At 39.1% G+C, this 24,829-nt stretch overlaps 1 protein-coding gene across 6 annotated transcripts in view; it reads right to left on the bottom strand.

The window, feature by feature from the left end:
- Positions 1 to 24,829, bottom strand: part of ATXN2 (ataxin 2) — a 102,575-nt gene that overhangs the window by 31,904 nt on the left and 45,842 nt on the right. For 3 of the 6 annotated variants that reach the window (XM_060193082.1, XM_060193084.1, XM_060193086.1), the window contains exons 6-13: positions 15,512 to 15,636; positions 12,682 to 12,773; positions 11,753 to 11,950; positions 10,426 to 10,604; positions 8,147 to 8,356; positions 4,528 to 4,710; positions 1,712 to 1,909; positions 21 to 125 (exon numbers count right to left, since the gene is read on the bottom strand). In XM_060193082.1, coding sequence (XP_060049065.1) covers positions 21 to 125; positions 1,712 to 1,909; positions 4,528 to 4,710; positions 8,147 to 8,356; positions 10,426 to 10,604; positions 11,753 to 11,950; positions 12,682 to 12,773; positions 15,512 to 15,636 — 1,290 coding nt within the window. Of the gene's footprint in view, positions 1 to 20; positions 126 to 1,711; positions 1,910 to 4,527; positions 4,711 to 8,146; positions 8,357 to 10,425; positions 10,605 to 11,752; positions 11,951 to 12,681; positions 12,774 to 15,511; positions 15,637 to 19,018; positions 19,037 to 24,829 lie in introns of all 6 variants that reach the window. The other 3 variants (XM_060193085.1, XM_060193087.1, XM_060193088.1) reach the window with 2 other exon arrangements.

Here is a 24,829-nt window from a genome sequence, read left to right as displayed (position 1 = left end):
AGATGTTTTCAAGAGCTAACCTTTATTTTCAGCTTTTGAGAAACTAGATGTATCATTGGGTTTCATGTTTTCTTTATTCCCTGCAGGAGAGTTCTGCCTCTGATCTTGAAGCCTGGAATCCTTAGCTAGAAAATATAGAGATGTATTTTAAAATTCAAAGTAAGAACAGCAAGGCGATAACACATTAAACAATTTTCTTATTTTCAATGTTATGTATTCATTTATTCTGAGAGCAGATGAGAGAGGAGGGTAGTAGGCAGGGGAGACAGTGCAATGGTTATTCAAAAAGACTGCTATGACTAGGACTCAAAAGTTCCAGGTTCAGTCTCCCACACCATCATAAGCCAGAGCTAAGCAGTGCTCTGGGGGAAGGGGAAAAGGAAAAAAGAAAAAAGAAAGAGGAGAGCCAGGTGGTAGTGCAGTGGGTTAAGCACAGGTGGTGCAAAGCTCAAGGACGAGCATAAGGATCCTTGTTCCAGCCCCTGGCTTGCCACCTGCAGGGGAATCATTTCACAAGTGACTCTCCATTTCTTTCTGTCCTATCCAACAACAATGACATCAATAACTACAACAATATAATAACAAGGGCAGCAAAAGGGAATAAATAAATTCATTAAAAGAAAAGGAAAAGGGGGTTGGGCGGTAGCACAGTGTTATTAAGCACACGTGGTGCAAAGCGCAGGGACCAGCGTGAGGAGGATCCCGGTTCAAGCTCCCAGCTCCCCACCTGCAGGGGAGTCGCTTCACAGGTGGTGAAGCAGGTCTGCAGGTGTCTGTCTTTCTCTCCCCCTCTCTGTCTTCATCTCCTCTCTCAATTTCTCTCCATCCTATCCAACAACAACAACATCAACAACAATAACTACAACAACAATAAAAACAAGGGCAACAAAAAGGAAATAAGTATCTTTTTAAAAAAAAGGGGGGGGGGAAAGCAAGCAAGCAAGCGAGGGGAAGGGAGAGGAGAAGGGTGGAAAGGGATAGAATGAACATCAGAGCATTATTATGTAGCTCTGGAATAAGCTGGTACCAGGTATTAAACCTGCAGTCACTGAGACTCTCAGGCATGCAAGCTGGTGCTCTAAGAGGATGAGCTATCTCCTGGGCATAATAGCTATGTTTTTTGAGAGGAAAAAAAAAAAATCCATCTTAACCAGTTTTTTTTTCCTTTGCAGATTTTTGAAACACACATGCAGATACTTACTACCCAGAAATATTAACTCCCTTAACAAGAGACATCCAAGAATAACATAAAGTTAGTGTTAAGCAACTACCTTCATTTACTAAAAATCTAAAAATATTTTTTTTATTTATTCCCTTTTGTTGCCCTTGTTTATTTTTTAATTGTTGTAGTTATTATTGTTGTTATTGATGTCGTTGTTGTTGGATAGGCCAGAGAGAAATGGAGAGGAGGGGAAGACAGAGAGGGAGAGAGAAAGACACTTGCAGACCTGCTTCACCGCTTGTGAAGTGACTCCCCTGCAGGTGGGGAGCTGGGGGCTCGAACCAGGATCCTTACTCTGGTCCTTGTACTTTGAGACACCTGCACTTAACCCACTGCACTACCACCCGACTCCCCATTTACTAAAATTTTTAACATGCACTAAAATACACACTTGTGAGTGAAATAATAATCATTCTTCATATAATGTTAAAACTTCTACCACCCAACTTCACAAAGGCAGTAAGAACCTGAAGACCCTTTCTTACATACCCTCAATAGATGGGGTAACAGCTCTGTTGGATGCAGGACTGGCAGGTGTGGGAGACGCAGCTGGAACAGGCATAGCAATGGCTTCGGTAGGAATAATACCAGCCTGGGGAGAAGCAAGAACTGGCCCGCTAGGAGAGTTTCCAATACTGTTCTGTCTGGGAGATCTGGGTCTGTGAGTTTTAGGGGACAATCTTGGAACTAGAAGAAAGGCAAAGGTTACCCATTACATTTTCAGCTCAAATGTCACTTCCTCACAGAAGTTTATTTGAAAAAACTTAAAAATAAAAAGGTCCTGGTCCAACATTGATTCCCTATTAATCTATCCCATGACTCTGATTTCTTTTCCAAAGTCTTAGGAATGCTGGTGGTGATTAGGAATAAAACATCTGCACCAGGAGAGCAGGCTTGGTGATAGAACACAAAACTGGCATGCATGCGGAGTGGCACTCCATTCACAGCATATGCAGCCACTCTTGTTATCTCCCAAAAATAAATCTAGTTTTAAAGAAAACGCCAGTAACTAAGACACTAATTACCACTGTAAATAATACTGTGTATACTGTCATACAGGTCCACTTATGTGAATTTTCTTTTTTTATTTTTCTTATATTTGATAGGACAAGAGAGAAAATGAGAGGGGAGGGGGAGATAGACAGGGAAAGGAAAAGAGACACCTGCAGCTTTAGCTCTGCTCAGCTGTGTGTGAAGCTTCCCTGCAGGTAAGGACCAGGGGCTTGAACCTAGGACCTCGAGCACAACAGCACTCAACCAGGTGTGCTTGCACCTACCCCACTCCAATTTTTTTTTTTTAACCTAGTGACTGTATTCTGTATTACCACAGATGTTAGATGGTTAAAGCCACAGATGTGGAGTCCTTATAACTGAAAGATCAACTATAAGTTTCTAACACATGTATGAGGGTGGAGGGGTTGTTCAACATCCCTCACCCCAGCACTGGTTCACCAAGGTTGTTGAGAGTCAAAGTTTTGACTAGGCATCTTATTTTATTTTGTTGCAGAGCTGGGCCATCACACATGTACAAACTGACTGATCCTAGGTCACTTTTATTCAAAGAAACAAACAGGGAAAGGCAGCAAGAGAAAGACATCACAGCACCAACCCCCGCCCATTGTCAAGAACCCTCCTATGTAGTGTCAGAATGCAAACCTGGGGCATACTCTTGCCAAAGCATGTAGGATCAGGCATTTTAAATGGTGTTAAAAACGGTTATCATTTTGGGGGGGGAAGAAGGCAGATTTCCCACATAAATGATCTGACCGCTATCATTTCTCCACTCAGACAGAGACAGACAGGCAGAGAGATGATAGCTCTGGAGCTTTCTCCATCACACTGTCTCCTGCGCAGTGCCGGGGCTTGCATCCAGCCTATGAACATGGCAAGGCAGATCACTACCCAGTGAGCCATCGTTGCAGTGTTTTTTAGAGATCTTTTAAAATTGCATTTATTTCGCATACAGACAGAGAAATTGAGGTAGGGGAGGACAAAGAAAGGGCGAGTCATACCCAGCACTACTTCACCATTTGTGGAGTTCTCCTGCAGGTGGGGACCAGGCATTTGAACTTAGGTCCTTGTGCACTGCACTGTAATGTGTATATTCAGCCAGGTATGCCACCACCTGCTTCCCCTCTCCCCACCTTTTAAATTTTAATGAGAGAGAAGGGAAGGGAGGGAGGCAGGGAGGGAGGGGAAGGAGTGGGAGAGGGAGGGAGAGTGAGCGAGCATACTACTGTGGCATATGTTGAGTCCAGGGATCAAATTCAGGACCTCATGCTTGAGAAGTGCAATGCTCTATCCACTACACTATATCCTGGACCATGGAGTCTTTTCTTATCTGTCTCTCAGTATAGAGCAGAAGAGTGAGCATGGTCCAGGTGGTAGCTCACCTGGAAGAGTACACATTTTACCAAGCACGAGGACCTGAACTCAAGCCCCTGGCCCCACCTGCAGTGGTAGCAGTGGTGGTAGTAGTGAGCAGTTCATAAGTAGTGAACAGTATAGAGGTGTCTCTCCTTTATTCTAGCTTTCCCTGTCTCTTTCAGGCTCTTAAAAAAAAAAAAAAGGCTATCATGAGCAGTAGTGTCATGCAGGAAACAACCCTGGTGGCAAAAAATAGAGCTGGGCAAGTATCATGCATGCACGAGTGCTTGGTTCATTCTCTGGCACATAAAAAAAAAAAAAGTGTGGCGCTATCTCAGAGGTAGTACAGTGGGCAGTGTCGGACCCTTAAGCATGAGGTCCTGAGTTGGATCACTGGTAGCATATGTGGCAATAATGCTCCACTACTTTATCATTAATATAAAAGAAAAGCGAGAATGGGAGGTTCCCTAAGATAAAGGTTTCTTTATTATTTCTTCAAAATAATAAACTACTTTTATAATAGGAATGTTCTGTCAGCTTACAGTAAATTTGCAACCTCAAGATGCAGCTGCATCAACTATGGAAACTGGCCCAATTAGCTAACTGACAACTGATTCATATTGTATATGGCTTCAAAGTTGGGCACCTCCATTATTTGTTTTTTAGTCATCTCAGGGGCTTCACCACTCTGGGCTGACTTTTTCAGAAACTTGATACAGAGACAGAGAAAGAGACTGAAGCTCTGAAGTTTCCTCCTCTGCAGTGGAGGCCAGGCTTGAGCCTGGGTCCCATGCCTGGTAAAGCAGCACAATATCCAAGTGAGATATTTGTCTCCCCCCAGTTTTAATATATACACTAGCATTTCCAGAGTTTTTTTTTAATCTAACAAAAGTACAAAACTAAAAACCTTAGCATGCTTGAAGATAAGTGCTACCTACCCCCACTGACCACTGATGACCACGTGCCCCCTGCAGGACTAGTCCTTGCTGCAGGAGGAACGACTGCTTCATTAGGTGGGGCATGGGCTACAAATTCTAGGCCACTGGAAATGGAGCCCCTCCCAGCAGAAACTCTGTGATTTCGAGGGTGTCGTTGGGCCTTTGGAGACATCCTTGGAGGCCCTAAGAAAGGAATAGTAGAACATCATATAAACACCACAGTGTCTATCACTACTACCTACTTTGCTAAATATAAACATATACTCCATTCACATACACACTCCTCTCTAGTTTATCTTTTGCTAAAAATAATTGTCAAAAAATCTGTGCTGTGTTTTTCAGATCTTACAGAACATGGTTTCATGATTACTCTTTATTTTTAAAGAGAGGAAGAAATGAGGCTGGTGGTAATAAAACAGTAAGATGTCATAATGCTTCAAAGATTTTGCTAGCTTAATTTACACTAATTATCTATATAATTACAAAAAATAAAATGTTCACAGAAATTGTATTTGAGAATTTTTACATACACGTGATCATTTTTATTTTACCATGTGCTTAGTTTTGTCCCTCAAATTTTCTACAATGTACTATTTTTAATGTTTATGCTTAAAAATTTAAAGGTTTGCTGATTAATGAAGAGAGAGAGAGAGAGAGATAAAGCAAGTGCATCGCTTTGGTACACTCAGTGCCAGGAATCTAATAGAAAACTTCCTATTTGTCATTTAAAGGTTTTATCTATAGTGCTACCTCCTAGGCCTTAAAATGCACTATTTTTAAAATTAGAAAAGAAAATTTTTAAATAATTATCTCCTATATATTCATATATTGTTGATATATATGTACATGTTCTTACTTTTCTTTCCCTTTCAAAATCGGTTTATCTATTTTTTATGCTTGTGATAATCAAGTTTAGTGCAAAGGCTTGAAATGTCCTCATCTGTAGACGCGAGCAGGCTGAGATCTAAAAAATCTTCTATGTTGGTGTGATTTGTAAGACTAAAACATATGACATTTGCCAAAGTGATTTTCTCTATATGAATTATCAAAATTCTGAATCAGTAATTGATCACATAACATTTTTATTTCAAAAGATGCCTATACTGCAAATAAACAAAACAGTTCTGTGAAAACAGTGAATAGAAAGGATTTCAATAGACAGTGTTAATACTTGGCAAAAAGTTAAGTTCAGAGTAAAGATTCCTCATCACTCATCTTGCTACTAAATTCTTGAGAACATCAAGCTAATGTATCCTCAATAGGAAGCATTAATTTTATCATTTTCAACCTGAGATGATATTTTCACCAGAGAGTAAGAATCAAGTATCTGAGGTGATGGATGGTGCATCTGGTTGTGCACATGTCACAATGCATGCAGACTAGAGCTCAAGACTGGGGCCTCACTTGCAGCTTCACAAGTGGAGAAACTGGGCGGCAGATGTCTTTCTTTCTCTCTGCCTCTCTGTCTCCTCCTCCCTCCTCAGTTTCTCTGTCTCTAGCCAATAAATAAATAATAATAAAAACTAAGGGAAAACTAAAAAAAAGAATTAAGTATCTGAATGTCTACACCTGTTTTTCTATCCTTTGACAGAAAAAGATGGAAAAAATGAGTTGACATAGCTCTACCAAGTCAAACTGTAACTGTTTTTTAAAAAAAATTGTTTTTAAACACAAAATACTTAGAAACAAAATACACTCCGGTAAACACAGAAAAATCACTACACTTAATAGCTTTAAATTTTGAATTCACGTTTCAAAAATGCTTCAGTGTCACCTAACTACATGATTAGAATATATGTGTGTGTGTGTGCGCGCGCGCGCTCATTTTTTTCACTGACAGTTTACTCTTTGCATATATATACATCCACACATGAGATCTTTTTTGCCCCTAGAGTTTGATCATCGTTTTATTATGCTATCACTATGATTTCTGTTATCACTTTAGTCACTCTTGTGATTCCTGGGCAGAATGAAGATTTGAGTGAGGAAACTGAGGTGCATTTGAAGGAGGCATTTAATGTTAGGATTAAGTAAGTGTAAAAAAAAAAAGGAAAAAAAAAAGCCAGTGTCTCATACATTTTGCTTTCTGGCACTTTATCCTAGCCCTATCTCTGTGCCTGGGTTCTGAAGCATTATGTATGATATTTTTAAAAATAATGACTATTAGTGATTTAACATTGGTTTAAAAAATTATAAAATTTTAGGTTTTATGGTTTCATACCCATAGAGAAATGTTTCAATTCAAAATAGTTAAAAGGAAAAATGAAATAATGTAGCAACCCTAAATATGCATGAGGCATCCTTCCTAATGCACAGTTCATATATTTATAACTGGTGGTGGTGAGTCAGTTTTATCTAACAGTCTCATGACATGAACATCACAAATCTGAACAATGAATTACAACAGATACTTCTACAACATTTAGTTTTCTGTTTAGTGGTCAACATTAAAGACACTTTGAGTGAGAAAATCACCTGAAAAATCAAGTGTCGCTTTCTTAGCCAAGATCATATGACTTCCCTATCTAGATGGCAAACATTTATTTAAAAGCAAACAATATTAATTTTCCTCCAAGGAAGGACTTTATGACAGGAAACTGCATTAGTCTCAACAGAAAGAAATTATATCAACTGCAGTTTTAATGAACAAATCAGATAAAAATTTAACAGTTGCTCTAAAATATAAAAAAAGACATTTATTCTGAACATAAGTTTTAAACATACACACTGTAGTTAGAATAAAATGTGACCTTTCTACACCACAACCATATATCTGATACATAGCAGTGGTGGACTTAGCATCAACTATCAAATAAAAATCAAAGATTTTATTCTGATACTTAACAAGTACAAAAAATACACCTGAAGATTCCAATTCATACATAATTTTATTAACTTTATGTAAGATTAAGAACTACTTCAGATTAAAGCTGACTACTATATAATATACTATAACACTATTAAAATACATTATTTTTATTTTAGGTTTTATTTATTTTACCAGAGCACTGCTCAGCTCTGGCTTATGAGTGCTGGGGATAAACCTGGGGCCTTTGGTGACTTTTTGCATAACCATTATGCTATCTCCCCAACCCCAAAACACATTACTTAAAAAAAAAAAAAAATCAAGCCCTGTAACGTAATCTAAAGTGAGCAAGGCAGTTATATGAATGTCTCTTGCCAAACAGACCTCTATAGCACTACTTATACCTATGGCCAGCAGGTAGACTCACGAGTATCTTGGTCAAGGAAGTATAGAAAATGATAGGTTCGATCATAAAACTGGCAAAGAAAGGTCAAAGTTTACCATTAACCACAAAAATTCAGTGGAAAGTGGGAGGGAGCAGGCCTTGAAGCAGACCTTCTGGGGCTGTGATAGAGCGTCATTACCAGGCTTACCCCCACCCCCTTCTTACAATTAAATACAGTTCACAGCTTCACACAGTACTTAACAAATTTCTCTCTAATGAACAAGGTTAATAGAAACAGTTTTAATAAACTAAAGTTAAAACACAGAAATTATAGGTTATTAAATAATGAAGAGGAAACTATTTTGTAATTATAAACTCACATAGGAGTTAAACAAAGACAAAAACATGAACAAATTGTGGTATTGTACCTTCTGAAGACATGCGTTTAGGCATAGTAGAGACAGGAGCTGGAGAACCATGAGCAGAGGGGTGAGACGGGGGTCTGGATGGCCGCGAGGGGGGCCTGGAGGGCGGCCGTGTAGGGGTGGCTGCCCGAGGTGGAAGAGAGTTGGGACCTGACTGGTAGCGAGAAGGTGGGCGAGAGGAAGGAGATGGGCAAGGCGATGGCCAGGGAACACCTGACAGAACAAATGATATGAAGGAAAGTATAAAAACTAAAGAAAAAAAATGAGGGAAAAAAGTAAACAGAAAAAAAAAAGTAAAATGACAAAAATGATTTCTTGCACATTTTAACCCTTTGAGGACAGTCATTTGATTTGTGATAAGTTTTAGCATAACTTAACTGACATAAATTCACATTTTACTTTAACCTCCTTAAAATTAAGTCTGTTTAAATGAATACACGTTCCCAAAGGGTTAATTAGTATCTACACATACTACTGAAGAAGACAGTTAAGACTTGTCCTATAAATCCTGCTTCTATAAACTGTTCCTTAGTAATCAATTATTTAGAGAAATATAATGGTCAGTGGATAATTTCACACAGTAAATCACAAAACTCAGGAACAAGATTATTCACTGTATTGATTTTTGTTTTTGAAACATAATAAGCAGTAGCTATTATATGAAATTAATTTGGTTTCTTACAACTATCAATAGTTTTCATCTAACTTACACTTGAACAGAAGGCTGTTTGAAATCTCATTAGGCAACTGATATAAGTAGAAATAAAACATTACTTCTACTATTATCTAGAGTCACATGAGTGACAAAAGCTAATATTCATTACCTTTTAAATAACATTTTAATCTTATTTAATTAGAAAAGGGGAGTCTTCTAAATATTTTATGTGGTTAAACTTTTACATAAGAGACTGCTTAATAAAAAATGCAGCTACATAGCAGTCATCACAAAGAAACGGACACTGATGGATATCCGTGTGTGTGTGTGTGTGTGTGTGTGTGTGTGTGTGTGTGTGTGTGTATCATAATACAACTAACAGATAACATGACTTAAAACTTACCTTAATCTTAAGAAACAGTCCAGGTCTCCTCTCCATAGTTCCACACACTTGAGTATCACACATTTCCCAGACCCCTTCAAAAGTCTTTTAATTTAAAATTTCTTTTTATAAAAAACTAAATTCCTTACTCAGAGAGCAAAGAAATTTCACCCCCAATACTAAGTACAGGAAATACTCAAGAGTGTTCATTTGGAGAGGAATTCTGGAGAAAGACCCAATAAAAGCAAACAAATTTGGAAACTTAGTGTTCTATATTTTCCTTGTCTAGTCTTCCACCTGCTTCCTTAAATCAGCAATATGCTATTACTAATCACCATGTTTCCACACTAGCTGGAATACTGTTGTCCAGTATTCCTGACTTATAGGAACAATCTAAGACCTCTTCAACTACATTTAAGCTGGTTTTAGAGATAGAGAAGAAAAAACTCCCTACTAAAGCTGTAATTTACTTTTACATAAATTGTTAACCTGTAATATTCATGCTTACACTAATGGCTATTTTTGGGATGTTTTTAATATTTTATCATATTTATTAGATAGAGACAGAGAGAAAGTGAGATGGGAAGGGAAGACAGAGGAGGAGAGAAAGACTGAGACACCTGCTGTACTGTTTTATAGCTCATGAAACTTCCCCACTGCAGGTGGGAACAAGGGGCTTGAACCGGATTTTTGCACATGGAACTTGTGCACTCAACCAGGTGTGCTGCTGCCCAACCCTCTAACATGTAATTTTCTTCACCCTTCTTCACATAATTCTTGGTGAAGGTCTTACAGAATGCAAGTGACTTCATACCCTTTCTTGAAGTAAACAGAATATATCAATGAACAGATCATGAAAATAAATCTATAACAAACACAGGTTCATACAGATTAGGATTTTTCCATATATAAACTATCTAAATCTTATTCAGTGTCTTCAAAACTGAGAACCTAGCCAAAGTTTCCCCAATTTCCTTGTGTGTGTGTGTTTAATCAAGTGAATGCCTTTGGTTAAACTTAGTATTTTATCTTAATACACGAGTACTTCATCACTGTAAATACTATATATACTAGTGACATACTAGTTTTTACTAATGTGACCTTCATAAAGTCAAATTTAAATTTGAAAACTACTCCACAGAAATCATTAAAGATTTCACATTCTTATAGATTATGAAACTTCCTGGATATTCAGAAACTATTTTCTTGATCAATGACATCGACAAATTTGGTTAAAATACTTGCCTCCATTAACTACTCTTTGGTCTGAACCAGAATTCGGATTGAAATCTGAAGTGTGAGAGCTGGATCTTGATGGCAGGGAGCCTGATCCAGACTGGCCCATACGTGGTGAATTCTGTCTCCCACTTCCCCAGGATATGACTTCTCTATTTCTCTGTCCAGGAGGAATATATTTATTTTCCCTGAAAACAAGAGATACTGTAAATCATTTTATCCTAATGGGCACCAGGTCAATGAAACATACCTAAAAGTAATTCAGGCATAGCAGAATTTTTGTCATAAAATGGTCAAACACTGAGACCTAGCCTCTGGCTTTTCTGAAATTTCTCTTCAGATTTAAAAAAAAAATCAGATGTGTTTGGCAGATGCGTTTCAGTCTCATGCTACCTAGCTTCTTTATGACTGACTCATTCATGGTCAGTTTTCCTGCAGCTTTCGTATTTCGTTTCCTCTGAGGTCTCTTCTTTCTATGATTATTCAATGGTTCTTCATGGCTATGATACCAACAATACTAATAAAACCCAAATCCATACCACTAGCCCCACACTGCCTGTCATCTCTCACTCAGATCACCAGACTCTAAGCTGTATCTTAAAGAATGTAAACTTTATTCTACTGGATATGCACAAGTGTTCTTAGTACATGCCTATGAAAAAGTAAGTTAAAAAACCCACAATCTGCCAAGATGCAGTAACTGCACAATGACCTCAGTGTACCCCTCCTCAAACTTGTTACATGTATTCTATCTCCAATACACTACAACCAAAAATCTGCTTAGCTATCAAATAAATTTATCACCAGGTGCCACCACTGCACCTCAACATATTCTTATTAGACAAAACTAGCCTTTTTAAGATTTGAGTTCTCACACACGTTTTTTTCACCATGCAAGAAATTCCTTTCTTTTCTGAGTGACATACAACTCTACCACAAAACATCACTCTATGATGCCTTCTCTGACACCAGTGGTTATGCCAGGCCCTCCTCAGTGTAGATGTTTCTGGTACTATGAACACACCTCTAATCTAGTAAATTGTGTCGCACTATTAACTATGGCACAGATCGTTGCCACTCCCTCTGATCTTTATTCTTTACCAAGCTTTTCTGGAATTTGACTAGCTTATCAGTACATATACAACACATGGCCCCACTGATGCTGAAAATATTTTCAAGATTAACATAACTCTTTCTCTAACAAAATTGTAGCCAAATTCCACTTCCACTTTGGACCTGAAGTACATGAAAGGAAGATGAAATACAGTAATACACCTTCTCACACAGACCTTGAGTTGTGTGTCCAAAATACTGCATCATGATTTTCTGTAAATACCTAGTGTTTATGCTGTGGCCCTCACGTTCACTGGAATTTCTCTGAACTGCGGTGTACTTTTCTTCTTCACTTCTATCATCATTTTCCAGGGCTACCCGGGCTTTGTATTGGGCACTTGATTCAATTTCTTCTGCTAACTGGTTTGCTCTTGCTTCCCGTTTTAGAAATTCTTCCGAATTATCCCTTTCTAAGGGCACACTGAAAAATGGGGGTGGGGGGGAGAAAAAAGTAAGTGTTCTGACAGTCATAGTTTCCACATCTAGCACAATCAGCTATTAAAAGAATTCAGAATTTGAAATGCTGGGGGGAAAACCTAGATGTAATAATTACTTTTAAATCCTATTTTCTGAAAGGGTTATTTCTAGAACTGGTTAAATTAAGTTGCCCCACCCCCAACCTCTATACCTGCAAACTCTTCATTTAAAGGCCATGTAACTTAAAGTTTATAAAGGGTATAACTAGGCTATAAGTGAATTGTAGCTATGCCCCCACTCTTTTTGTCAGATGACTCTACTGGTTAAATAAAGATTTGTAGAACAGTTGTTGATATCCCCTCCATGGTAGGTGTCTGCATATGTCCTTTATCAAGTGGGAATTTATTAATCTGCACAGAAACAGTATAGCTCTTTAACCTAAATGGGCTATTATGATCTTTAGAAAATAACTCATTTCTTTAATTTTGTGAAATAGAGCATTTCATATGAACGGGGGGAGAAGCCAGAATAGTACCCCAGTATAGACGGTGCCTGGGAGCCCCAGACATGCAAGTCCAGTGTTCTACCAGCTGTACTATTTTCCCTAGCTGCAACTGTTTTTACGTTTTACAAAGTTGTTTAATTTAAAAACCCAATAAACATTTAACATAATTTTAAAATGATGAAAATTAAAAACAGATACATTAAAATAAAGGTAAACTTCTTAAAACTTACGTATATGATGATAAACTGCTATCATATGTAGACACTACACCATAATTTTCTTCATTGTATCGAAACATATCATTGGGATCCCAGCCATTTGACTAGAAGAAAATGGGGTTCATTTTTCAAAATGCCCAAGTATGCCTTTCTTCATTTACTTACAATCAATATCTACATTAAGAATCCCATACAACACTAGTAAAAGCCAGCTGAACTTTTTAAAATGGGTTTTAAAAGTTCTTAAACATGTACGGTCTTTTACCATAAAAATTTTAAATTGTAGAGGGGCGGGGGGGGGGAATTTTTAAATTGTAAATTTTTTAATTGTTAGCCATTAAGCACTGACAATACAATTTTATTAAAATTAAAATGTTCCCACAATCTTGCCAATCATCATTAAAACACTAACAGATAAAAATGTTTGGGCACTAGGAGACAGACCACCTGGTAGAGAGTGCACACTTCAAAGTGCTTCTGGACTCAGGTTTAAGCCCCAACCAACCACAAGGAAGCACCAGGAAAGGGATCTTCACAAGCAGCAGAGCAGAGCTATAGTGTCTCTCCTCTCTCTCCCTGTCTCTCATGCTCAACCCCACCATGTGTCCTGGAGCTCTGCTTCCCCAAGCCCCGCCCCACTAGGGAAAGAGAGACGCAGGCTGGGAGTATGGATTGACCTGTCAACGCCCATGTTAAGTGGGGAAGCAATTACAGAAGCCAGACCTTCCACCTTCTGCATCCCACAATGACCTTGGGTCCACACTCCCAGAGGGATAGAGAATGGGAAAGCTGTCAAGGGAGGGGGCAGGATGTGGAGTTCTGGTGGTGGGAACTGTGTGGAGTTATACCCCTCTTATCCTATGGTTTTGTCAGTGTTTCCTTTTTATAAATAAAATTAAAAAAAGGAAAAAAAAGTCTTTCTAGGGACAGTGGATTCAAGATGAAGCCCCAGTGGTGGGCTGGGAGGTTTTTTGTTTGTTTGTTTTAAAGAAACAAACAACTTCCTTTTATTTTGCCTCCAGGGTTATTGGTTGCTTACACTACAAATCCACTGCTCCCGGAGGCTATTTTTTTCCTATTTTGTTGCCCTTGTTGTTATTGCTGCTGTTGTTGAATAGGACAGAGAGAAATCGAGAGAGATGGGTAAGACAGAGGGAAGAGAGAAAGACACCTACAGACCTGCTTTACAGCTTGTGAAGCAAATCTCCTGAAGTAAGGAGCCGGGGACTTGAACTGCATCCTTATGCTGGTCCTTGCACTTCGTACCATGTGCACTTAACCTATTGCGCTACCACTCAATTTCCCCCCAAAATTTCTTAAATATGTTTTTTTAATTCATTTCACCAGGGCACAGTTCAGTTCTGGCCTATGGTAGTACTGAGAATTGTACCTGGGACCTTAGAGCCCTGGGCATGAAAGTCTGTTTCATAAACCCATGTGCTATTTCTCCAGTCCCAACAAAGTGGCAGGTAACTATAAAAATAATTACAAGGTTATTAAAAGTTTAGAACATTTTTTAATTATTTATTATTTATTTATTCCCTTTTGTTGTCCTTGTTGTAGTTATTATTGATATTGTTGTTAGATAGGACAGAGAGAAATGGAGAGAGGACCGGAAGACAGAGTGAGAGAGAAAGATAGACACCTGCAGACCCGCTTCACCGCCTGTGCATCGAATTCCCTGTAGGTGGCTGGGGGCTTGAACTGGGATCCCTACGCCGGTCCTTGTGCCTTGTGCCACCTGCGCTTAACCCACTGCACTACCGCCCGACTCACAGAACATTTTTATTATCTTCAAAAATGGTGTTCAGACCAGGGTTCTCTGTTCCCTGACCCTAACTTTTAAAAAAATATTTATTTATTCCCTTTTGTTGCCCTTGTTTTATTGTTGTAGTTATTATTGTTGTCATTGATCGATAGGACAAAGAGAAATGGAGAGAGGAGGGAAAGACCAAGAGAGGAGAGAAAGATAGACCTGCCTCACTACCTTTGAAGCGACTCCCCTGCAGGTGGGGAGCCAGGGGCTTGAACCGGGATCCTTACGCTGGTCCTTGCACTTCGCGCCACGTGCGCTTAACCCGCTGTGCTACAGCCCGACTCCCGACCCTAACTTTCTACACACCTGAGACGACAAATTCTATCCAAGGTGGGAGCTAGCTCATCTAGTAGAGTAGAGCACACACCTTAAGGGACATGATGTGCAGGTTCCACATGCTGGCACCAGAAGAAACTTTAAGGATGGCGGGGCAGTTTAACTCCTCTGTGTCTGTCTTTTTTTTTTTTAATTTTTTTATTTATAAAAAGGAAACATTGACTAAACCATAGGATAAGAGGGGTACAACTTCACACAATTCCCAATCTCTCAAAGGCAAAACAATAAGAGGATGGGGGGGGGGGGGGATGGAGACTAGCAAACTAGCTAACTGGACAGGATATGCAGCCCAGGTTTGAGGCCTGAAACCAGAGTGCTAGGGCACCAGGGGAGGGAGGCTCCAGTGCTGTAGTTTCTCCCTCTGAATGACAAAGTAGCCCACATCAGTGAGGTCCTGGTTCCACACAAAAAAAAATTTGGGCTGAGGAGAACACTCAGAAATAGTATATATACACAAAGTCCTAGGCTCATTTCTTAGTGCTGTGTTAATTAAATAAACAACAACATAAAAATTACTCAGTCACCCTAGAGAAAGTGTTTTCTGAATGTATTGCCTAAGGAAAATTCTCTACTTATACAGCAAAACTGCCTCTTTAAATCTGTTCACTATAACAACAAAGATATTTCAAACCAAATGACAAGATAACACATGGCCATAGAGTCTGGTATAAATCTGAAGACTTGACTTACTACATCATTTTCCAAAGCTTCCAGTTCTTCGCTGGTAGTGAGATCACCCGCATCCCAGGGCTCGAGGTCCTTTTCTTTGTGTTCACCATTCACCTTAGCACTAATAGCAGAGTCCGTGAAAGCATCTGCAAAGGAGGTTTTGGGTTGATAGCTTATAAACCAGATAGTGACTACAACAGCACATACATGAATTATAAACAAAAATGCATGCTAAAAATGACTATGTAACTACTTATCGTGAAAGAATAACATTCAGTAACAATAAGCTCTCAGATGTCACTTTTATAATCTTTGAAAAATTTAAATTCAATGACATCATAGATGACTATTATTGAAGGTATGTTGTCCTCATTTAATTTTAAGATTCAAGTATGTATACAGTAGTCCCGTAATTCATCAGATTATATTAAAAATAATTGTTTTGTGTTTCAGAAGTGGTTCATAAAACTATTAATTCATCTGAAACAAGGTAAGATATAGCCTCAGAAATGCTTCAGCCAGACAGATGGACATTTTTCAACTTTCCAACAGTCACAGAAGTAGCCCAATTGGTAGAAAATGTAGGTTTATTTGCCTGAGGTGTGCAGCTCCCCTGGGCCACATGTGCTGGAGTGGCACTCTGGCTTTTCTCTCTCTCCTATGACACTATCTTATACAAAGTCAACAGCAGCAGCAACCCTCCTGAGCCTACATCTCCACTGCAGGGACCAGTATCCCAACATACATTAGCAATTAGTCTTTCTCAGTGAACCGCCCCTTTACAGAACCACTTACTGCTGTAGCTCAAGCTCTACAGTGTGAGACACCCCAAGAAAGGGCAGGTGGTGGGGGTTGGGCGGTGGCACAGTGGGTTAAGCGCAAGTGGCGCAAAGCGCAGGGACCGGCGTAAGGATCCCAGTTCGAGCCCCCCGGCTCCCCACCTGCAGGGGAGTCGCTTCACAGGCGGTGAAGCAGGTCTGCAGGTGTCTATCTTTCTCTCCCCTTCTCTGTCTTTCCCTCCTCTCTCCATTTCTCTTTGTCCTATCCAACAACGAATTGCGTCAACAAGGGCAATAATAATAGCCACAACGAAGCTACAACAAGGGTAACAAAAGGGGGAAAAAAATGGCCTCCAGGAGCGGTGGATTCATGGTGCAGGCACTGAGCCCAGCAATAACCCTGGAGGAGGAAAAAAAAAAAAAAAGGGCAGGTGGTGACTTCCTATCAGGTCTTTCTTTCTCATTCATTTGTGTCCTCTACTCCTCTAGTAATATTACTCAGAGTGACACAACCATTAGGTACGTTCAGCTGGCAGGATAGTTCCTACTACCTCACAGCTGCTGTTTATCAAAGGGAATTATTTTTTTTCCAGTTGTCTTTTATTACCTGGAAGAAAAGTCTTGGCTCAGCTAACCAAATGCCTGCCTGGGCAATGATAGTGTTAGGAGATGTTTTGGAAATAAAGGCTTGCGTTTAAATGGCTGGGCCCCTAGGCTACTGTGTAGCATAGGGTGTGACTTCTGCTGACCTGACTCTGCAAGTGTAGTGGCACCTGGTCATTGCGCCCTCACCTTTATGCAAGCTGTCACACAGAGGCAAGCAAGAATGAACTACAGTGTCTCCACCAAAACAGAGAACTAATTCCAAAGGGATTTTCAGTTTGTACTGCTTCTGTAACAATGAACATCTCCCTTGTGGGCAAATGATACCATAAAAGCTCGGAGCCAGCAAATATAGCCATGGCCTATAAGCCTAGCTAGTGCTTACCCGCCCCCCACCAACTAGGGGTGAAGAGGTGGGTGTCAGAGTGTGTGCATGCATACAAGGGAATAAAAACAAAAGCACTCAATGGTTTAGCGACCAGTAAGCTTTGCCAGCAGCACAGTTCCTGCTAGCAATTCTAAGCACCAAGAGCATTCTGAGAAATCTCCAAAGTTAGTAGGCCTTAGCTGGGGGCTGGGCTAGAACAGACACCAGGAGATGACTAGCTGCATTCTGGAAAAGTTCTCTGGGAGGTTCCAACAGACAGATGTGTCGACACAAATTCACCTTTAGCTGAAACCCACTGATGATGGCCCTACAACCTTGGCATAGCTTGGTGTTCATGGATGAAACTCTGTATTATCTTAAAGTTACACCGTGTTTGACAGGATTTTTCCCATGTGTTTTCAATAATGTGAAATACTCTGAAAACACATGTAATAACAACTTACATACACTGAGATCCTAAAATTCCTTACTTTATTTCCTACAAAACTAGGACAAACACATGTATTTCAATGAATAAATCATACTTAAATGGAAACCCAGTATTAAAAAATAACACTTTAAAAAAAGAGAAATTAAAGTTCAAAGCAGCAGAAGGCATCCCTTTCCCCCAAGTTACAGCAAGGAAAAAATATTTGACGTAAGATTATAGCCGGGAAGACACAGCCCTTAGCAATAAATACTCAAGCCATGTATTCCAGAAACTCCCCCCACTCTTTTATTATCCCCTTTACATTTGACCAGAGCATTATTCAGCTATGATGACTTATTGGTGCAGTTGAGGATTAAAACTGGGACCTCTTGCATGCATGTCCTATATGCTGTTCTTTATTATTTCTTCAGTCCTATAAAATGTATTAATAGAACCATATAAATAGGCTGTTTCTCACTATAGGGCATGCACATTGTCAAAGTATTTAGGAGACAGGACAGAGCCAAATGGTCATCAAAATGCTTTATACACGAAAAATAGCTTAAGTATGCTTCTATTGGTATTATTCCTAACAAAGTGAAAGAGATGCCCCAAATAAGAGACAATGTGAAGAAACAAGCCAGCTTTACTCTACAGGTCACAAGTTAGGTTGTATTAAGAATATTTTTCCCCCAATAGTTCATTTTTATCATACACCTTCTGTTTACAATGTTAACCTTACAAAAGGCTTATCCTTATGTTGCTACTAGCATCATAGTTTTCTTTCAAATGCATTTCTATTAATAAGGAATAACATTCCTTGATTTAAAAATTTTCTCCCAAAAGAAAGTCTCTTAAAAGATGAGCAAAGAATTTAGATAAATGTTTGTAAAAACAAGTGCAAAGTCAGCACTGAATGAGGCCAGGTGACAGTAGAGGGGGGACGCCATGGAGCTCTGTTCCTAAACCCTTTCTTTCAGGTCAGCAAGCTCTTACTACTAGAAGGAAGCAAACTTGGTCATGTCATTCTACAGTGGTACCAGTAACCACTTGCAAACCCTGAAAATGCTATTTTAAAAATAGTCACGCTTGGGTTTTTTGTTTGTTTGTTTGTTTGTTTTAAGCACTGTTGGTATTCAACAGTTGAAAGCTGTAGCTAACATTTTGGCAAAGTCCAGAAAATCAAAATCAACTGGCTAAAATTTAACTGCAATTGTGGGCATTTATGCGTAGATTTTCCCAATGCCATAATTCAGAGTCTATTAATTTCCCATTACTCTCTAGTAAGAAACAAAAGCACTACAGAAGCAAGATGCAAGAATACAAATTGACTGTTAGAAAAATATTACCTGTTTCTGAAGGTACTACTATGGAAAGAAAAGAAAAACAACAAAAATTATCAAGTAAGAAAGTAAAAGATTAAAACTCTTTAAGTGCTTCATTATTTGCTCTATAAATATCCAATTTACAAAATTCTCTATTCCAGAGAGAAAGGCACAGGATTATAGGACCACATGTCCCTATAGAGCCCTTACAGCAGGTAGGTTCCCAGAACATTCCCTCCCTCCTGACTATGGGCAGAAACCCAAATGTTCTGGGTTAGTGCTGCCACCTGGTGCCAACCACCCCTCAGTCCTACACTCAGTAAGTAGGGCATGGGCTTCAATTCTAACAACCTTCCATCTTACCACCCAAGTCTCAAATCGTTTCGAAATTGCCTGAGGATTCTCAAGAGATCAAAATAGTAGTGAAATAAGTAAAATGTTTAAAATGACAAAGTAATTAATATAAGTGTATTAAAATTTTTTAAATGATAAAACTATAGACAAAATGTAAAAAAAATCATTCAGACTTTTCATCAGAAAATCCTCAAACATGCTTCTTCGTTTATTACCAAAACCTCTACTACTCATTTCATCCCTCTGTGTGGCTTTTCTCAAACACTGAAATTGTAAATAAAACTCATTTCAGTAACGTTGTCTCAACCAATTAATAACTAATTTTTTCGACAACTTTAAAAATATTTTATCATCACATATCATCAGTTTAATTTATACCGACTCACACACAATAGCCAGTGTCTGTCACAGTGGCTCCCAACCTGGTAATAAGACACCATTTCTTCACTTTTAGCATTTAGAATACCTGCACCGTGTTATTGAGTTTACATGAGTCTGAAATTCTTCTTTTTTAAAAAATTTATTTATTTATTTATTTATTATTTATTTCTTTATTAATAAGAAAGATAGGCGGAGAGAGAAAGAACCAGACATCACTCTGGCACATGTGCTGCCGGGGACTGAACTCAGGACCTCCTGCTTGAGAGTCCAAAGCTTTATCTCTGCGCCACCTCCCGGACCACTGAAATTCTTTTATGACTAAGACATATGTGTACCTTTTCTTGCAGGAGCTCCAACGTATGAGAAAATAGTTACAAAGATGCAGCAAAACTTTGGAGTTTAATAATGAAAAACGAGAGGTCAGGAGCCAGCTCTCCCAGCAGTGTGTGTGCCTTACTAAGCATGAGGTAAAGCTCCTGCACCACGGACAGAACAAGGGGAAATGCCATGGAACTGCGAACAGTGCTGAGGACTTTACCCGTCTCCCTCCTTTCTATAAGGAACAATGAAACAACTGGCCTGGGGAGGCTGCTGTTGTGGAACCTGTACGTGCATATTCTGGGTTGATCCCTTGGCACATAACTATATACATATGCAGAGTTCAGAGGAGCAAAAAGGGCTATGGCCTTAAGTAACGGTTGATTTAGACCTTCAAAACTACAGACAAATGAAGGGGAAAGTAAAGGGACTCTAACACAGACAAGAGTAGCATTAAAAATAAGATTCTTGGGAGTTGGGCGGTAGTGCAGCAGGTTAAACGCACGTGGTGCAAAGCGCAAGGACCTGCATGAGGATCCTAGTTTGAGCCCCCGGCTCCCCACCTCAGGGGGGTTACTTCACAGGCAGTAAAGCAGGTCTTCAGGTGTCTATCTTTCTCTCCCCTCTCTGTCTTCCCTATCGCTCTCAATTTCTGTCCTATCCAACAACTATAACAATAATAACAAGAACAACAAAAAATGGGAGGAAAATAACCTCCAGGAGCAGTGGATTCATAGTGCAGGCACCAAACCCCAGCAATGACCCTGGAGGCAAAAAAAAAAAAAATTCTTGTGAATTTACAGTCTACAGGAAGTATTGTATTTCAATAGGAAGTAGAATTTGGGTGAGGTAGATAATATAATGGTTCTGCAAAGACTCTCAATGCCTGGGGCTCCAAAGTCACAAGTTCAATTACCGAGCACTGCTCAGCTCAGTAAAAAAAACAAACAAAAAAATAGAATTTGAGGCTAGAAGGGAAATTAACTTCTAGCTTTACAGTCATCTGTTTCACTTGGATTTTTACATTATGAGTATATTGTAAGTCACATGGTTTATTATGTACATAATATTAAAGAAATAAGGTAGGTATAATGAACAAAGTAATGGTGTAGAGTGTGTGGACAGGAACAAAAAAAAGACAAGCGACAGTAGGAGACATAGTTCACAGGGCTGGGTGCCTACACTGCCTGGCATTCACCCAGAGTTCAAACCCTGGCACTGCATGGGAGGTTTAGGGAAACTCAATGAAAAAGTGGCCCACCTTCCACTAAATAAAAAGATGGGAGTGGAGGGGGGCATAGGGAACCTCTAGAGTAGGAATTGTTAAGACCTTTTTTATTTTCAATTCATGGACTCCTTTTGTCATTCTGAAAAGTCAATGATCCATATTCAGAATGTTATAAAATACATAGAACAAATAGATCAACAAAGATCAAAAGCTAAAACAAGAAAATATGTAATAGGAGTATATTTTACTAGTACATTAAACAGTAAGATCTACAAGTCTATGAACTATAATTATAAAGAGATAATAAGCATCAACAGTATTTCAAGATATTCATATGTATCAAGTGGTTTGAAGTTAACTGAGTTCTATAAGGGGCTATTATAATACTATGTGCTGTCTATATTAATAATGGAAGAAATGCTAAATTTCAACCAAAGATGAGTAGAAATAAAGGTTGCTTCCAAGTTTTGGCTATTACAAATTGTGCTGCTATGAACATAGGTTACACAAATCTTTTTGGATGGGTGTGCTGGGTTCCTTAGGATATATCCCCAGGAGAGGAATTGAAGGGTCATAGGGTAGGTCCACTTCTAGCCTTCTGAGAGTTCTCCAGACTGCTCTCCAGAGGTTGGACTAATTTACATTCCCACCGGCAGTGCAGGAGGGTTACTTTATCCCCACAACCTCTCCAACATTAATTAATGCTACCTTTTCTTTTTTTTTAATATTCATTTATTTATTTATTTTCCCTTTTGTTGCCCTTGTTGTTTTTCATTATTGTTGTTGTTACTGATGTCATTGTTGTTAGATAGGACAGAGAGAAATGGAGAGAGGACCGGAAGACAGAGAGGGGGAGAGAAAGACAGACACCTGCAGACCTGCTTCACCACCTGTGAAGTGACTCCCCTGCAGGTGAGGAGCTGGGGGCTCGAACTGGGATCTTTAAGCAGACCCTTGTGTTTTGCGCCACATGTGCTTAACCTGCTGAGCTACAGCCCGAATGCTACCTTTTCTGACATGTGACATTCTCACAGCAGTGAAGTGGTATCTCATTGTTGTCTTTATTTGCATTTCTGACAATGACTTGGAGCATTTTCTCTTATGTTTGTTAGCCTTTTGGATCTCTTCTATGCAGAATATTCTGTTCATATCCTTTCCTCATTTTTGGATGGGGTCATTGTTTTTTTGTTGCTGAGTTTAACGAGTTCTTTATATATTTTCATTATTAGCCTCGTCTGATGTATGGCATGTATAGATCTTCTCCCATTCTGTGAGGGGTCGCTTTGTTTGGGTTGTGGTTTCTTTTACTGTGCAGAAGATTTTTAAATTGGTGTAGTCCTGTTAGTCTATTTTTTTTTTTAGCCTTCTTTGTAATTGGATTCATATCATTGAAGATGCCTTTAAAATTTAGAAGGAAAAGAGTTCTGCCAATATTTTCCTCTAAGTAATATCCAAGTCCTTGATCCAATTGGAACTTACTTTTGTGTCTGGTGAAATACAGTGGTTCAGTTTAATTCTTCTGCATGTTTCAACCCAATTTTTTCAACATTTGCTGAAGAGACTCTACTTTCCCCTTTCAATAGTCTGGGCACCTATGTTGAAGATTAGATGTCCACAGGTGTGGGGGGCTTATTTCTGTACTCTCAATTCCATTCGACTGGTCAATGTCTACTATGTTCCAGTACAAAGCACTTTTGCTTATAATGGCATTATAATACAGTTTCAGATCTGGGAATATGATGCCTCTAGTTCTGTTATTTCTTCTCCAGAATGTTTTAGCAATTCTAGGTCTTTTCTGGTTCCAGATAAACAATTGTAGCTTCTGTTCTATTCTCCTAAAAAAATTAGATGGGATCTTGATGGGGAGTGCATTAAATCTGTATATGGCTCCAGGTAGTCGTTTCATTTTGATGATGTTAATTCTTCCAACCCATGAACATGGAACATCTTTTCACTTCTTTGTGTCTTTTCCTATTTCCTTGCATATTGACTGATAATTTTCAATATACAAGTCTTTCACTTCCTTTGTTAGGTTTATTCCTAGGGTTTTTTTGGCTATAGTAAAAGGGATTTCTGTATTTCTTATTCTAACTTAGTGTCTACATAAAAGAATGCCACTGGGAGTCGGGTGGTAGCGCAGTGGGTTAAGCGCACATGGCGCAAAGTGCAAGGACCTGCGTAAGGATCCCGGTTCGAGCCCCCAGCTCCCCACCTGTAGGGGGGTCGCTTCACAGGCAGTGAAGCAGGTCTGCAGGTGTCTGTCTATCTTTCTCTCCCCTTCTGTCTTCTCCTCCTCTCTCCATTTCTCTCTGTCCTATCCAACAACGACGACATCAAGAACAACAATAATAACTACAACAATAAAACAAGGGCAACAAAAGGGAATAAATATTTTTTTAAAAAAGAAAAAGTTTATTATAAAATTACACCAAAAGGAATTTTAGAACTGAGGGCAGGTTCAAGCCCATGGACCCACAAACAGAGAAGCAGCTTCATGAGCAGTGCTGCAGGTATCCCGCCTCTATTTCTGTCTCTCACCTCTCTGGAAAATAAAAAATAAATGGCTACGACAGGCGGTGAAGCAAGTCTGCAGGTGTCTGTCTTTCCCCCTGTCTTCCCCTCCTCTCTCCATTTCTCTCTGTCCTATCCAACAACGGTGACATCAATAATAACTACAACAATAAAACAACAAGGACAACAAAAGGGAATAATTAATTAATTAATTTTTAAAAAAAGAATGCCACTGACTTTGGTATGTAATTTTGTAGCCTAACAATTTCCAAGAGCTTCCTGCTGGACTCGTTAGTTTTTTCTATGTACACTATGTCATCTGCAAATAGTGAGTTTGGCTTTTTCTCTTCCAATCTGCGTCCCTTTAATTCCTTGCTCTTGCTGCCTCATTGCTATGACAAGAACTTCTAACACTATGTTGAATAATAATGGTGATAGTGAGCAGCCCTGTGTAGTATCTGATCTAAGGGGAAATGTCTCCAGTTTTTCACCACCAGGTATTATGTTGGCTGTAGGTGTGCTACATATGTATTCCACTATCTTAAGGAATTTTCCATCTATTCCTATTTTTTGTAGCATTATCATGAAGGATCTTGGATCTTGTTAAAGGCTTTTTTGCATCTACTGATATAATTGTGGTTTTTGGTCTTGCTTTGTTGATGTGGTGGACCACACTGACTGCTTTACGTATATTAAACCGACCTGTCATCCCTGGGACAAACCCCACTTGGTCATGATGAACAATCTTTTCAATATACTGTTGTATCCCGTTGGCAAGAATTGTGTTCAATATTTTAACATCTATGTTCACCACAGATCTTGGTCTGTAGTTTATTTTGTTGTGTCTCAAGACATCTTTTTTTTTTTTTTTCCCCAGTCCAAATTCACTATTACCTCGAATTTTCTGCAGCTTAGAAAACCATGAATCCCAGTCAAGGTCACCCTATAGATTGAATAAAGCAGTAATAGACAACTCTGCTTTGGTTAAAGGCAACGAGGTAGACCAGAGGAAGTGATAATCAAGGATGCAAAAGCAGGTGTGT

The sequence above is a fragment of the Erinaceus europaeus genome, chromosome 6 (genome assembly GCF_950295315.1).
Source record: "Erinaceus europaeus chromosome 6, mEriEur2.1, whole genome shotgun sequence".
NCBI lineage: Eukaryota > Metazoa > Chordata > Mammalia > Eulipotyphla > Erinaceidae > Erinaceus > Erinaceus europaeus.
This window is presented reverse-complemented; position numbering and strand designations above follow the sequence as displayed.